General features: G+C 41.3%; 1 protein-coding gene across 5 annotated transcripts in view; it reads right to left on the minus strand.

Moving 5' to 3' along the window:
- LOC140388345 (receptor-type tyrosine-protein phosphatase gamma-like) overlaps positions 1 to 15306 on the minus strand; it is a 1184455-nt gene that overhangs the window by 1167704 nt on the left and 1445 nt on the right. The window contains exon 1 of one of the 5 annotated variants that reach the window (XM_072472366.1): positions 15003 to 15076. The exons of 3 other annotated variants lie outside the window; for them this stretch is intronic. Coding sequence is in view for 1 of the 2 variants with exons in the window: in XM_072472363.1 (XP_072328464.1) it covers positions 15003 to 15030 (28 nt within the window). In the remaining variant the exon portion in view is untranslated. Of the gene's footprint in view, positions 1 to 15002; positions 15077 to 15306 lie in introns of those variants that run through there. One more of the 5 variants, XM_072472363.1, reaches the window with a different exon arrangement.

Genomic DNA, 15306 nt, shown 5'->3' on the forward strand with positions numbered 1-15306 from the left:
ATGAAACCATCTTGAAGTTGATGGTTAATTTTTCTTGGACGGCGGTGTCATGTGAGAGATTAAGTGCTGTCAGAGGGTGGGTGGAGCTGGGCTGTGTGGCAGCTTTTTACTTTCGTTTTAGGCTGTTTGCTGCAGTTTTGGTATCGTTTTCAGAGCTGGATAACTGCAAGATACACAGCGCGAAGGTGTATTAGAGTCTCTCTCTGTAATCTAAAGACTGTAAATCGATCCTGGTGATTTAAAACTAATAACAGTAGTGACTTGAACCTGATGTGCTTCTGGTAAAAGGTGTTTAAGTCTTATGGATGTTAAAAGGAAAGCTTAAAAGGGCAGCATGGTGGCTCAGTGGTTGGCATTGCTGCCTCACTGCGCCGAGGTCCCAGGTACGATCCCAGCTCTGGGTCACTGTCCGTGTGGAGTTTGCACATTCTCCCAGTGTTTGTGTGGGTTTCGCCCCCACAACCCAAAGATGTGCAGAGTACGTGGATTGGCCACAATAAATTCCCCCTTAATTGGAAAAAACGAATTGGGTACTCTAAATTTATTTTTAAAAAGGAAGCTTAAAGGATTACTTAGTGTTGTATTCTTTGGGGGGTGTATTTGAATTAATGGTTGCTAAGATGTTCACTGCATATTTTAAAAAGGTCAACTTGAGTTCATAGAATAAACATTGTTTTGTTTTAAAAAATACTTTTCCATTTCTGCTGTACCACACCTGTAGAGTGAGCCGTGTGCTCCCCATACCACAATCTATTAAAAGTTGTGGGTCATAGAACATTACAGCGCAGTACAGGCCCTTCGGCCCTCGATGTTGCGCCGACCTGTGAAACCACTAAAGCCCATCTACACTATTCCCTTATCGTCCATATGTCTATCCAATGACCATTTGAATGCACTTAGTGTTGCCGAGTCCACTACTGTTGCAGGCAGGGCATTCCACGCCCTTACTACTCTCTGAGTAAAGAACCTACCTCTGACATCTGTCTTATATCTATCTCCCCTCAATTTAAAGCTAAGTCCCCTCGTGCTAGGCATCACCATCCGAGGAAAAAAGCTCACGGTCCACCCTATCCAATCCTCTGATCATCTTGTATGCCTCAATTAAGTCACCTCTTAACCTTCTCTCTAACGAAAACAGCCTCAAGTCCCTCAGCCTTTCCTCCTAAGATCTTCCCTCCATACCAGGCAACATTCTGGTAAAACTCCTCTGCACCCTTTCCAATGCTTCCACATCCTTCCTATAATGCTGCGATCAGAATTGCACGCAATACTCCAAATGCGGCTGCACCGGAGTTTTGTACAGCTGCAACATGACCTCATGGCTCCGAAATTCAATCCCTCTACCAATAAAAGCTAACACACCATACGCCTTCTTAACAACCCTCTCAACCTGGGTGGCAATTTTCAGGGATCTATGTACATGGACACCGAGATCTCTGTCATCCACACTACCAAGAATCTTACCATTAGCCCAGTACTCTGTCTTCCTGTTATTCCTTCCAAAATGAATCACCTCACACTTTTCTGCATTAAACTCCATTTGCCTCCTCTCAGCCCAGCTCTGCAGCTTATCCATGTCCCTCTGTAACTTGTAACATCCTTCTGTACTGTCCACAACTCCACCGACTTTAGTGTCATCTGCAAATTTACTCACACATCCTTCTATACCCTCCTCCAGGTCATTTATAAAAATGACAAACAGCAGTGGCCCCAAAACAGATCCCATCAACCACCACCCTTTGTCTTCTTCCAGCTAGCCAATTTCTGATCCAAACTGCTAAATCACCCTGAATCCCATGCCTCCGTATTTTCTGCAGTAGCCTACCGTGGGGAACTTTATCAAACGCTTTACTGAAATCCATATATACCACATCAACTGCTTTACCCTCATCCACCCGTTTGGTCACCTTCTCAAAGAACCCAATAAGGTTTGTGAGGCACGACCTACCCTTCACAAAACTGTGTTGACTATCTCAAATCAAATTATTCCTTTCCAGATGATTATACATCCTATCTCTTATAAACCTTTCCAAGACTTTGCCCACAACAGAAGTAAGGCTCACTGGTCTATCGTTACCGGGGTTGTCTCTACTCCCCTTCTTGAACAAGGGGACAACATTTGTTATCCTCCAGTCTTCTGGCACTATTCCTGTAGACAAAGAAGACTTAAAGATCAAAGCCAAAGGCTCAGCAATCTCCTCCCTAGCTTCCCAGAGAATCCTAGGATAACTCCTATCCGGCCCAGGGACTATATATTTTCACACTTTCCAGAATTGCTAACACCTCCTCCTTATGAACCTCAAGCCCTTCTGGTCTAGTAGCCTGAATCTCAGTATTCTCCTCGACAACATTGTCTTTTTCCTGTGTGAATACAGACGAAAAATATTCATTTAGCACCTCTCCTATCTCCTCGGACTCCAAGCACAACTTCCCACTACTGTCCTTGACTGGCCCTACTCATTTGTTTATTTCTGATGAACGTCAGGTGAACTCCATGATACACTTTGGGGTTCTCTAAACCCTGGCCCATAACAATTTACACAATCCCTTAGGAGTGATTTGTGTTTTCATATAGCTTTAATATCTCAACACAGGGCATTTTAAACTAATACACAGTAGGTTCACTGGTGTTTCACTGTAAACTGAAATGATGCTTGATTTTGCTATGTCACTGAAGTGCAAGTTCAGCAAGTTTGACATATTGTTAAATATGGAAGATGAATACGTTTGCGTGAAGAACAGGTCAACAAATAAATAATCACTTTGATTTAATACTTTTTAAGCACAGGAAGAAAATCTCTAGCTCGCTATTAGGATTTAATGAAACTCACTATGTTCTGCAGATTTATTTTAAAATGAGCAAAGGGGGAGTGGCAAAAGTGGGAAACTAAAAACATTTTACAACATGCTGTTGAAATCTTTTTCACCCTTACAATGTCTGCATGATTGCTGTTTTCTGATGCCAATCTGAAGTGCTTTACAGTTAATGAAGCAAGATAACATGTGTGATTCACTCAAACATTTCCATGGGCATGATTCTCCCAAATAATTTCAAAGTTAATTTGTGGTGGGTTTTTCGGGAGTTTCCCCATCAGTTCTGCCGGTGTCATCCCCACCGCTATTCAATGACACTTGTTTTGGGCTCTGGGAGTTTCTCACTGGTTTAGCCCACACTTAAGGGGCTAGATTCTCCGCTGGCGGGAATCTCCGTTGCGCCGGCAGCACACCCAGGCCCGGGGATTTCCTGATGGCGTGGGTCTGCCCACAATGGGAAACCCCATTGGCTAGCTGGCGGGACCGAGAACTTTGCTGTCATTGAATATAGAATTTAGTGCAGAAGGAGGCTATTCGGCCCATCGAGCCTGCACCGGCCCACTTAAGCACCCACTTCCACCTTATCCCCTTAACCCAATAACCCCTCCTAATCTTTTTGGTCATGGCCAATCCACCTAACCTGCACGTGTTTGGACTGTGGGAGGAAACCGGAGCGCCTGGAGGAAACCCACGCAGACAAGGGGAGGACATGCAGACTCCGCACAGACAGTGACCCAGCAGGGAATCGAACCTGGGACCCTGGTGCTGCAAAGCCACAGTGCTATCCACTTGTGCTACCATGCTGCCCGGATGTCTTGTGCTACCGTGCTGTCGGTGGGGGGCTAGAGATCAGGCCACCTGCCATTTTGAAAGGGTGCCCCGATCTCTGTGAGCTTGTGGTTCCCCCACCCATGGGCAATGGCACACCCCACACATAACCCAAGTGAGGACACCCCACTATGGGGTCCCTGGGGGTTCCCCCTCTTTTAGGCCCCCCCACAGCACCATATGCCCTTCCAGGACCCCCACCCCTTCAACCTCCCAGGGGCCCCCATTTACCTGCCCTACACTTCCCCATCCTTCAAACCCCTTTCCACCCTCATTTCATGGGCATTTCTCCCCTAGGCCGCTGACCCTTGGCAGTGCCTCACTGGCAATTGGGCACCCTTGCACTGCCACCCTGGTACCCAGGCAGTGCTGTCTGGGCACTAGCTGAGCAGTGCCAAGGTGTCCACGTTCCAGGGGAGGGCCAGGGAGCCTCCTACACTGAGCCGATAACCCAGGGGTCTCCGATGGCCCGGGAGAACCCCCGAATGCTGGCCCGCCTGGTCCATATTTGTGTGGACCAGCACTGATCGACGCCTGGCTGCAACCTCCCTGGAAAGGCCAGAGAATTGATGGCGGCCAGTGGATCGTAAGTAGGTTTATGACCTACGTACGCGAGCGTCATTTGATCCACCCATTTTGGTTGTAGTTCCGACTCCGTGGGACTTGGGTGAATCCCCCGAGCCCTGGAGGCTGTTGGGAGGTCCATCAGACAGTTCTCCCAGGATTCTCCAGCCACATTGTGCTCTCGCTAGAGCGCAACGTGGCAAGAGAATCGTGCCCCACGTGTCATTTTGCGCACAATCCAGACTGGTATTCACCCATACTAAATCATTTTTTGGGGGTCTTGGGAAAGTTATCCCCAGTCTAGCCCACATGTAGAAATTTATTCAGGAGTGGGGAAAACTCGCTGGCGAAACCGGCTCCTCAAAGATCGGGGTGCCATTTTGAAAAGGGTGTCTTACAGTCGCAACCAAGGGAAATGCCCCCCCCCCTGCTACCGAGACCATCCCTCTTTGGGGATTACTGAGGCCCCCCACCCCTCCCTCTCATAGGCATGGCCCTCAACCCTTGGCAGTGCCCATCTGGATATGGAGGGTGGCCTCAGAGACACCCGAGTGGCCATCATGAGTGGCCTCCGCTTGTGGAGACCAGTACCAATCGCCGCCTTGTTGAGGCTTCGCCGGTGCGGTCGGTGACTCCCGGGAGTCGGGTGAATGCTGCAAGATGGCCGTGTAGAATGAGCCGAATGGCTCGTAAATATTATCTGGCTCACCCCCAGTGAGGGAGTTATCCTGATCATGCCGGGCACTGCGAGTTAGGTGACCTGCGCGAGGAAGCACTCCCCGATTTGGACCTCTCCTGCGATTCACCCATCAACACTATGGTAGAATTGCGCCCAACATTTGAGTCTCCCGATCAAATAATTTGACTTAAACTCAATTGCTTTTCCAGGAAATCACAGACACTAGGTGCGTGTAAAAAACATGATTTAATTGTTTACAAAAAGATAATTGAAGGACAGCATCTTAGGATAGATAAAAAAGGCTCAACATCTGCTCATTAATAAATATTCTATAATTTTCCTTTGTTTCCAAATCCTTTATGTTAAAAGCCATGCAATTTATTTATAAAACTTCCGACACTCAAGCAGTTAAAAGAATTATAGTTTTAGTCTGTAACCCAATTGGGAGTAATAGCAGCCAAAATGCACTACTACATGTTAAAAAGGATAAATCCGTGAGAATCTATGGGTGTTTGTTTTAAAACTGGATTAGAAGCTTATTTAAATGAAGAACCTTTCAGGCAAATTTTCGTTTTCTTCTCGCCTCCCCACACAAGTAATAAATGTTATCCAGCTTTTACAGGTAATCTTAAATGCATTGATGAATACTTTCATTCTATAAATGTTGCCATGTACATAAGAGGTAACACGCCCATAAAACTTAGATCTTTTATCTATTATTTTAATCTATTCAACATTTAGATACAATGACAAAGTAGCAGAGGTACATCAATCCGGGGTCAAAAAATTAAATGATCTAGTTAAGACAGCACCCACCATCTCCTTTCTGGCTGAGAGGAGAGGCATCAAAGTCGGAATCGAGTCTTGTGACAGCTTAGCAGCATATAATTTTCTCAATTGTAAGAAGCGTTTTAAAAGTGATTAAATACTATTGTGATTTTTTAAATAAAATTATGCATTATTTTAAGTCTCCAAATAATTAGAATGTTGCCCCTTTACTGAAATGTGGAGTAAAAGTTGAAAAAAAATGTGCTCAATGATTTACGGCGGAGCTCCCATTATCTATCATCATGGAGGCATCCCCCCTACTGGTGGACAATGAAATTGGTGGAAAATCAAGCCTGACCATATTTTGGTCTTAAATGCTGCAAGCAAAATGTTTGATACAGGGATAAAGCTGAAGTACAATACAAATAAATGTGATCTAATATTGTTTGGGTGGTGAAATTTATTTATGAAGAAACTAGGAGCTAGTGGGTTGTGCTGCATGAAATCTAATGCTGTGATTTATCTCATGGAACTTTCTGCTAGATAACATGGAACTTTCTGCTAGATAACATGGAAATCACATTGTACTTCAGATAATTAAGGCCCCCATGTTCAGATTTGCTCGTAATACAAGTGTATCAATCAAGAATGAACATGCCATTTTATTCATCCTAATCTGTTCAATAATCAAAGTATGTCACGAATGTGAAAAATAGAGAAACTGTTTATTCGATGCATATTTTAGAATGCTTGATACTTATATGTTGTAGATGAGTTGCGAGACACCGTCAACATCAAATAAATCACATACTTTTCTGACTGCCCCACTTTTCTGACTGCCCCATTTTTGTTCTGAATGCTGAGCCAGTCAAACTCAAGCATCAGTTCCTTTCAAATATACATATTCCTCCTCTTATCACTGTTTTCTGCAACCACAAAGGAGTACTGCTGATAACAAAAGGAGTACTGCTGGTAAGCAAACATGCAGTTCAATGGCCCATCATTCTGCTAAAGGTATACCACATAAGTTTAAAGTTAGCCCTCACTATTACTGCACAAATTTTGAAATTAAAACTAAAGTTAATTTATGCTTTCCAAGTTCAAAATTTGAAGTTGGTATGCTTTCCAAGTTCAAAATTTGAAGTTGGTAATAAGTACCAAGTGTAGTCACTGTTGTAATGCATGAGACAGGACAACCAATTTGCACACAGCAAACTCCCACAAACAGCAATGTGACAATAAAACAGATAATTTGGATGTGATGCTGAAAGAGGGATAAACATTGGTCAGGACACCAGGATGCCTCTCCTTTGAAATAGTGCCTTGGAATCTTTTACATTCACCCGGTAAGGTTGATGGGGCCTTGGTTTAATGTCTCATTCTAAAGGCAGTGCCTCTAACAATGCACCACGCACTCAGTGCTGCACTAGAGTATCACCTATGATTTTTGCGCTCAAATCCTTGAAAGGGATTTGAACATTGAATTCAATACAAACATGCTGTGAAATGAGCTGCAGCTGTAAATCACAGATGCAGGTGGTGAGCGGTCTTCTTGAGTCATTGCAATTTCAAATGATTTAGGTGCATCCACAGTGCAGTTCGGGAATGAGGTCCAGGATTTTGGCATTAGACTGATGGCTGGGATGGTGGGACTGACTTGAGAGATAGAGTGCATTAGGATTACATTTGCTGCAGTTTAGAAGAATGAGGGAGGGATCTCATAGAAACCTAAAACATTCTAACGGGACTAGATAGGGTAAATGCAGGAAGAATATTCGCGATGGCGGTGGTGGGGAAGGGGTGGGGGTCCAGAGCCAGGGGTCACAGTCTAAGGATACAGGGTAAATCATTTAGGACTGAAATGAGGAGAAGTTTCATCACCCAGAGCGGTGAGCCTGTGAAATGGGCTACCACAGAAAGCAGTTTGAGGACAAAGAAGAAATAAGGTTAGCTCTTGGGACTAAAGGATCAAAGGATGTGGGGGCAAAGTGGGAAGAGGTTACGGAGTGGGATGATCAGCCATGAACATAATGAATGGTGGTGCAGACACGAAGGGTCGGTTGGCCTACGCCTGCTCTTATTTTCTATGTGACTATGTGGCATAATCAAAGACCTCTCCCACCTGGCTTACTCACTCTTCCAACTTCTTCCATTGGGCAGGAGATATAGAAGTCTGAGAACACGCACGAACAGATTCAAAAACAGCTTCTTCCCCGCTGTTACCAGACTTCTAAATGACCCTCTTTATGGACTGACCTCATTAACACTACACCCTGTATGCTTCATCCGATGTTGGTGCTTATGTAGTTACATTGTATACCTTGTGTTGCCCTATTATGTATTTTCTTTTCTTCCCATGTATTTAATGATCTGTTGAGCTGCTCGCAGAAAAATACTTTTCACTGTACCGCGGTACACGTGACAATAAACAAATCCAATCCAATCGTGAAGAAATGGTGATAGATTAAGTTAGGATGATGTGTGAATTGGAGAGAAAGGTGCAAAATGGTGTTCCAATGCATCTACTGCCTTTTTCATTTTTAGGCGGTAGACGTCACAGGTTTGGAAGATGCTGTCAAAATAGGCTTGGTGAGTTGCTGCATTGCCCTTGTGGATGATAGTGTGCCAGTGGTGGGAGGAGTGAATATTTAAGGTGGTGAATGGGGTGCTGTTCAAGAGGGCTGCTTGGTCCTGGATAGTGTCAAATTTCTCAATTGTTGTTGGTGTTTTCATCCACTCCTCGACACGTGTCTTGTCAGTGGTGGACAGGTTCGGAGGAGTCAGGAGACCAGTTATCGCAACATTTTCAACCTCTGCTTTTGTAGCAAGAGTTTATGTGATCAATGATAACCAAGAGTTGGTGTTGGATTTGACAATAACACATTGATGTTGCCACGATCCTAGTTGTGTTACCAGTAGATGGGAAGGCCCAGAATGAAACCCTGGTTCAGAAGACCGTACATTATTTTAGAAAATGTGGAGCGAGAATCACAGGACTGCCAACGGCTTCTTTTTTTTTTTTTATAAACAACAGGAACAAAAATAAACATGAAAAATTTGATTACAATATAACATTCCTTCACTCTCCCTGATCTTCACAAATGTACACAGATTAAGGATAACACCCGACTCTGAAACCAAATGGCAGATGCCACTCAGTGATCTTTCATGGGTTTCTCCTCGAATTTGCACCAAATGATTGGAAACACTCATGGGACAATTAGACAAACTCCACTCTGAAAGACATACTTTAAAATCTTCTTTCAAACATGCTTTCCATCAGTGTTCTCTTCTCATCAAGAATCCACCTCCAGATTTCCATCAGCTGTTCTCATCAAGAATCCACCTCCAGCTTTTCCAATGACCCTTTAAAACAAAACTTCCTCTCGACTGTTTTAACAAGGATCTGCCCCAAAGTTTTCTAACTCTTTCAGAATTCCTTTGTCTTGAATGCTTTTAAAGAAACAAGCTCCAACCAACAATCGCTCCATAATTATTTCAACTAACATTTCACAGGCCATGTAAGGTCTCACAAACTGAAGAACCCCATCAGATATCTTTTGTGTAATTCACTAATCAGCTCCTTTTCAGCTCGGTCTTCACTGAACAGTATCTGGTTCTTGTTTCCCCTGTTCCTTTAACATCAGGCTTCCCGGAAACCCATTTCTCCAGTTTCCTTCAAATTTCTGGCACTGGCTTTCTTAACCATTACGCCAGTGTGTGGTTTTTCTTCTCGCACAACTGAAATGTTCTTGCTCTCCCTGCTGAGCTCCTGTTGTTCTGGTTTCCAATTAAAAACGAACTCAAAAAGCTCTTTTCCCTGAAAAGGTGCCCCAGTTTCTAAGCAACATCTCTTTCCTTCTCAAAGCTTATTTATTTTTCACGCTGTAAACCTCTCGAACCATAACAGACACACAGTTTGTACTAAAACAAAGCGCCCCGATATACCTGACATAATTAAATTAAACCCACTTAAATATATAGCTTACTTCTAATATTTAACAATACAAATATCAATCACCTAAAACTACCTCCGTTTTCCTGACAATTGAACATCATGTTTGGCTCGAGTGCTACAAATGTTGCCTACCACTGCCCAAGCCGGAGTATTAAGGCAGATCTTACTGCCTGCGCGCACTAACTGCTGCAGTTTGAGGAAATACAAACCGTCGGGTCTTGGACAATTACAGGATACAAGCTGAATATTTATCTGAAATAGTTCGAAAATGTTATGTTTTATTTAAAACATGCACATGATCACAAAAATAAATGCAAACAATTTTATCTCTCACAATTCAATACTACAAGGTGCACCATCTAGAGGCCTAACTGTGAAATAGGCAAACCCAGAGCATCTATTACAAATAGGTTTAATTATTTGATATTCCCTCCCATGCTGTTCTCACTTGTTAGTTTTCTATATCTCAAGTCAACAAATGCAAATCTTATTTACAAGGATAAAATCCAACCAGCCTGCAAGTTATTCATTCCCCTGAATATAAAATGCACTACAATCTACACAACCAACTTCCTTTGATTCACAACTTTCTAAACTAAGGTTGAAACTTTGAACAATAAAAATAGTTACACCCACGAAGCCATGGGTCATTTAAGAACATCCTATACATGGACTGCTTTATCTCAACCATGAGATCAGCCGTGATTGAATGACAGAGCAGACTCGATGGGCCAAATGGACTAATTCTGCTCCAAAAGCTTATGAACTTATTTCCAGCATTGTCTGTCACAAAAAGCTTAGTGTGAGATTCTGATGGTAAATTAAGAACATTTTACCAAACAAATTGTTGTGCCACCCTGTTAAATGTACACCCAGCTTAATGTCAGAGAGAAAGATAACCCATGTCCAATAATTTCCAGTAGCACTTCAGATTTTGGAGTATCAATTTTGGGGTTCAATATCCAACTGATTCTACAGTTTTTTAAAATATGGAAATACTTTGTTTAAACTATTGTCCAAACCATGAAAGATTTTTTTTAAATAATATACTCCTTTTTTTGATTTGAAGTGAATTGCTATTCATTCGGCCAAATGAAGCTAATATTCAAATCAAGAACAGCTTAACTATTTAAATGCTTAATGAATGAGTTAGACTAGCCCATGCACATTTCAGCTTAAAACTGCCTGGTCTTAGAAGTTGCTGAAAACATGATCTGATAATGATGCAGCGAGGAAATAGGGCTCTCCCTTCACTGATGTTGTTTAAAACTTTTGGAATCAAAGACAAGTTGGACCAGGAAGGAGGGTGAATTAAAGAGGGCGAATTCCATGTCATATCAGGTGGAGGAAGATAGAGGACAGAGAGGGGAAGAAAGATTTGGTTAAGAAAGCATGATAAAAAAGAAGCGACACTAAGGCGAAAATGTAACTTTGACAATTTAGAAATTGTTCCAGAAAATTCAGGGAATGAATTTCCACACTTCTAATAGTTAAATTATGGTGTCTATGAGGTTGATTGCAGCCATGAGCGTGTACTGCATTGTTAAAATAGTACAATGACACGTCTAATGACAACTTTCTGAAGCATGTTTAATGGGCAAATACAGTCAGTTCCTAGAAGAAAGCAAGCCCTGGGCAAAACTGAACTTGGACAGCAATGTTTGAATATGTAGATTTTATTTTTTTAATTTTAAAGTACCCAATTCATTTTTTTCCCCCAAATTAAGGGGCAATTTAGCGTAACCAATCCACCTACCCTGCACATCTTTGGCTGTGGAGTCGAGACCCAAGCAGACACAGGAAGAATGTACAAACTCCACATGGAAAGTGACCTGGGGCCAGGATCGAACACGGCCCTCGGCACCATGAGGTAGCAGTTGCGCCATCCTTGAATATGTAGATTTAACCACACATCTATTCTTTGCCTGAAGCTAGTGCCTTTTACTCATGACAGTGAGCTCCAATAGCCCAGTCATCATTTTCATAGCAATTTCAGGTCCCTTGTTGTTTGGTCCCAAAAAGCTGCTTCACTAAAGAGCAGAATTGTTAGCTGGGATGAGGCCATTTTTTTTTTAAATCTTGTAACATTGAGTTTTGAAGAGTTTCAATCATACTTATGAAAAACTTGCAACGCAAGTGAAACTGACGTGAAAAACAAATTTTATATTTATAAAACAGAACTTTGGCTACCTATGCATTATAATTGAATATAATGGTTATTTAACAAAATTTCTAAAAATAAATGTGTATTTTTATTCTAGGGCGGGTGCAGCGAGAGACTTCGATTAACAACGGGTAAATGGTATTATTTTCACTCGTAAATAACACTGCTTGGTTAGGAATTATGTTTTGATATAATTTTCACAATTTTAAGGCTTCATCTGATTATTCAAATTTATATTTAAAGTGTAAGAGAGAAAAAATAAGTGGTTTTGTTTTCCACCTTTCGCATTATTATGTCTTGAACTATTTCACAACAAATACTTTTTGAAGTATACTCAGTATTGTGTTATAATGATCCGTAAGAAATTGTTGCGTATCCCCAACAGTTATGGTAAATTCAGAAATAAAAGAAAGGCTGACAGACAACAATAAAATAGCCACCACTGAAAATGATTTTTATTTCAGATGCAGAGCAATCCAAAATAGACAACACTAAAAATGATTTTCAGGCATATGGCTGAAAAAAACCATTTTTGTTATTTTCAAGAAGCATGACATCTCAGTGACATAAACCCGAAGAAGTATTCAGCACAATTTTAAGAAATGCAAAATTCTCAAATGCAGAAAAACACCATTCGTTTGAGCACGCCAAGCAAACGTAAATAAAATTTGTAGTATTGTTTTTAAATTAGCCATTTTTAAAATTGTTTGGAAAATGTTATTTAATATCAAAGTTAATTGCATATCATTTGTTTTAGGAATTACTAATTTGAGCTGCAAATTGAACTTCAAAATAAACAAAAGGCAGAAAATTAGACCATGTCTGTCATAGCACCATAAGGCAGTCACTCTTATTCACTGAAAAGCTGACTTTCAGTTGGTTTAAGAAAGATTACTTACCATAAATGATGGGCTTCTGGCAGCAAACACATTAACTAACAGTGTATATATTTTTCAAGTTGAATTAGCACCAAGGAAATATTACACAAGTCAGTAACTTTATTTCAGATTAAAATAAAATAATTACTTGTCACTTATTGGATGACAGGTCTTTTGATACCGACATGTGGAATCATTGAACTAAAGCTATCTGATCAATCACAAGGGAAAAATAAATTGACAGCATCTGCAGTGAGCCACATTTTCAGTTTGCCACACACAGTTAAAATGCAGCCACTTGTGAACCTGGAATTAGTTTTGTTGGTTTAATGTTGATACTGCAAGGACATGGAGTGACACTGATGGAGAGTACAGTAATGTACATTGTTAAGTCTGGTTTACAAAACAGCAGCACATACAGCACAGTATTAAGAAGATGTACAAAGCATTTAGGATCAGAAATACCACAAGGGTCATCATCACAATGAGTTGAAGCCACCACTTTGAAATCACAAACCCTCCAAATTTATTAGAGTTGCAGGTGCGGAGATTTTTTTTATGTCCAGTCTTAACAAATTCTACTTCTTTCCTGTAGTGGGTTGCTGCCAGGCAGTAATATCAATTTTAAAGCCAACACAAAATACTAGGTATCTTGAATTACAAGGATTTAAATATACAGCAAGTCCAACCATCAACAACACTTTTTATTTTCTTCACTGTGGATTAGATTGTGCTCTCGCACAGCTAGAATGACCTGATTGACAAATAGCTCTAATGGATCCTATTTAAAAATAACGCCATCCTTTTTTTTCTTAAGCAGAGAAGCATAGGCAGCTGTCACAGAATTCAGTTACATCCTAGTTTGTTTCCGACATACCAACCTGGCAGAATGTCCTCATCATTTAATCACCTCTGATAACTGCAAACACCCGAGGAAAGAGAACTTCAAAGCAATTCCTCTGTCTGTATTATGTCTCCTAGCAGAATTGCTGACCACAATTTTATAATATGCCCACTTTCAAGAACCATACGGAGTGAATGCCAACCAATAAGATTAACAGCAAGTTTGTAAATTCATGCTGTGAAGAATAATGCAACCCACAAATTGCACCTTTTGTCCATAATTTGGTCCCTTGTGGGTCCAGACATCCTTAAGGAAACAAGATCCTTCTAACTAACTAATGAAAACCTGAAATGATCGGCAAGTTTCCCATTTGAAGTAATTGCAAACGATTTGTTAAGCTGCTTGAATCTTAGTTTTTTTTAGCTGAGACATTGGAGAACAAACATATATTCAGATAAGCAAATGTTTCTAAGTGAGTAGAAATCGGTTATTTTAAAGAAGGTTACAAGTGGAACAACGTTGTGACAATTAGGACATGGTAAAAGGCAAGCCAGGACGTGGACCATAAACACACATGCACATGTATACACAGTTAATGACATCGCTATTGACCAAATCGGATACAAGTTTTGGGACAAAAGTTGCGGATGCTGGAAATTAAGAAAGAAAAAATATTGGAAACAATCAGTCCGGCAGGCAGCGTCAGTCCTTAGTTTGTTAACTCCTTAGTTATTTGATGTGGGGGTTGTGCAATTACTGATCGGCAGAAGCAAGAGAGAAATAGAAAATACAAAATCAAGAAATGCACATAAAAATGTTGTTTTTCGGGTTTGATCATCTATGGCACCCAGAAAATGGGGAAAAACAACAGGAAAATAGAGAACTATATAAAAAGGTTGGTTACTGCAGAACATAGACATAAAAAAGAAACGTGGGTTTCAGAGCTCACTGCACTACCCTACAAGCTGTGTGATGTGGGCGCTGTTCTTCGAAACATCAATCTCCCATTAAGGATGGTGACGATGCTTCCATCGCCTCGCATGTCCTTCTCAATACCTTTTGGTAATGTACTGCTCACCACAATTACTGCTGACAAATCGAAGTAAATGTGTTGGATTTGATGGCTACCTGGCAACATGTGCTTGGATGTATGAGCTCAATCTAAAGTCAAATACCTCCACGGTTCTGCCTTTTCTTACTTAGTAAACTTTATTTTTACAACATTATGGAATGCGACACGGAAAGCGCAGCTTAACCTATTCCACTGCCCAACATACATGGCTATCGCTTCGGAATGAAGACTGTACGAATAAATCGGAGTCACCAACTGTATATCGGATCTGTACATCGTTATTACAAGATAAAAAATTGGAAATCGGAGATTTCTCTGCAAGTCACGCAAAGACACTCTCGATTATTAATTGCTCATTTCTCCGTAAACGTACAGAAAGAAGACTATTCTGGTGAAAAATAAATTGAATAATTTTCCAGGATAAAAACTGTACCTCCCAGGCTTGCTTCGAAGCAATGCATTACTCCCGTCCCTCCTTCGTGTGCAATTGTATTCCTTTGCATTTACAAAAAATGTGATCCTTTGACTATATGACTGCCACACAAAGTCTTAAGTCAACAAACACAATCCACTGCCAAACAATCAACCCCCCCCCCCCCCCCCCCCACACCACACAGTACTTCACTTCAAACACGCGGCTCAAGTTAAGCCAATGTTCATCGGAATCAATCAATCACAACTCACAATGCTGTCAAATCAAGCCTACATCAGACCTTGTTCTCTTAATGCGCCTGGTT

Source organism: Scyliorhinus torazame, chromosome 13 (assembly GCF_047496885.1).
Source record: "Scyliorhinus torazame isolate Kashiwa2021f chromosome 13, sScyTor2.1, whole genome shotgun sequence".
NCBI lineage: Eukaryota > Metazoa > Chordata > Chondrichthyes > Carcharhiniformes > Scyliorhinidae > Scyliorhinus > Scyliorhinus torazame.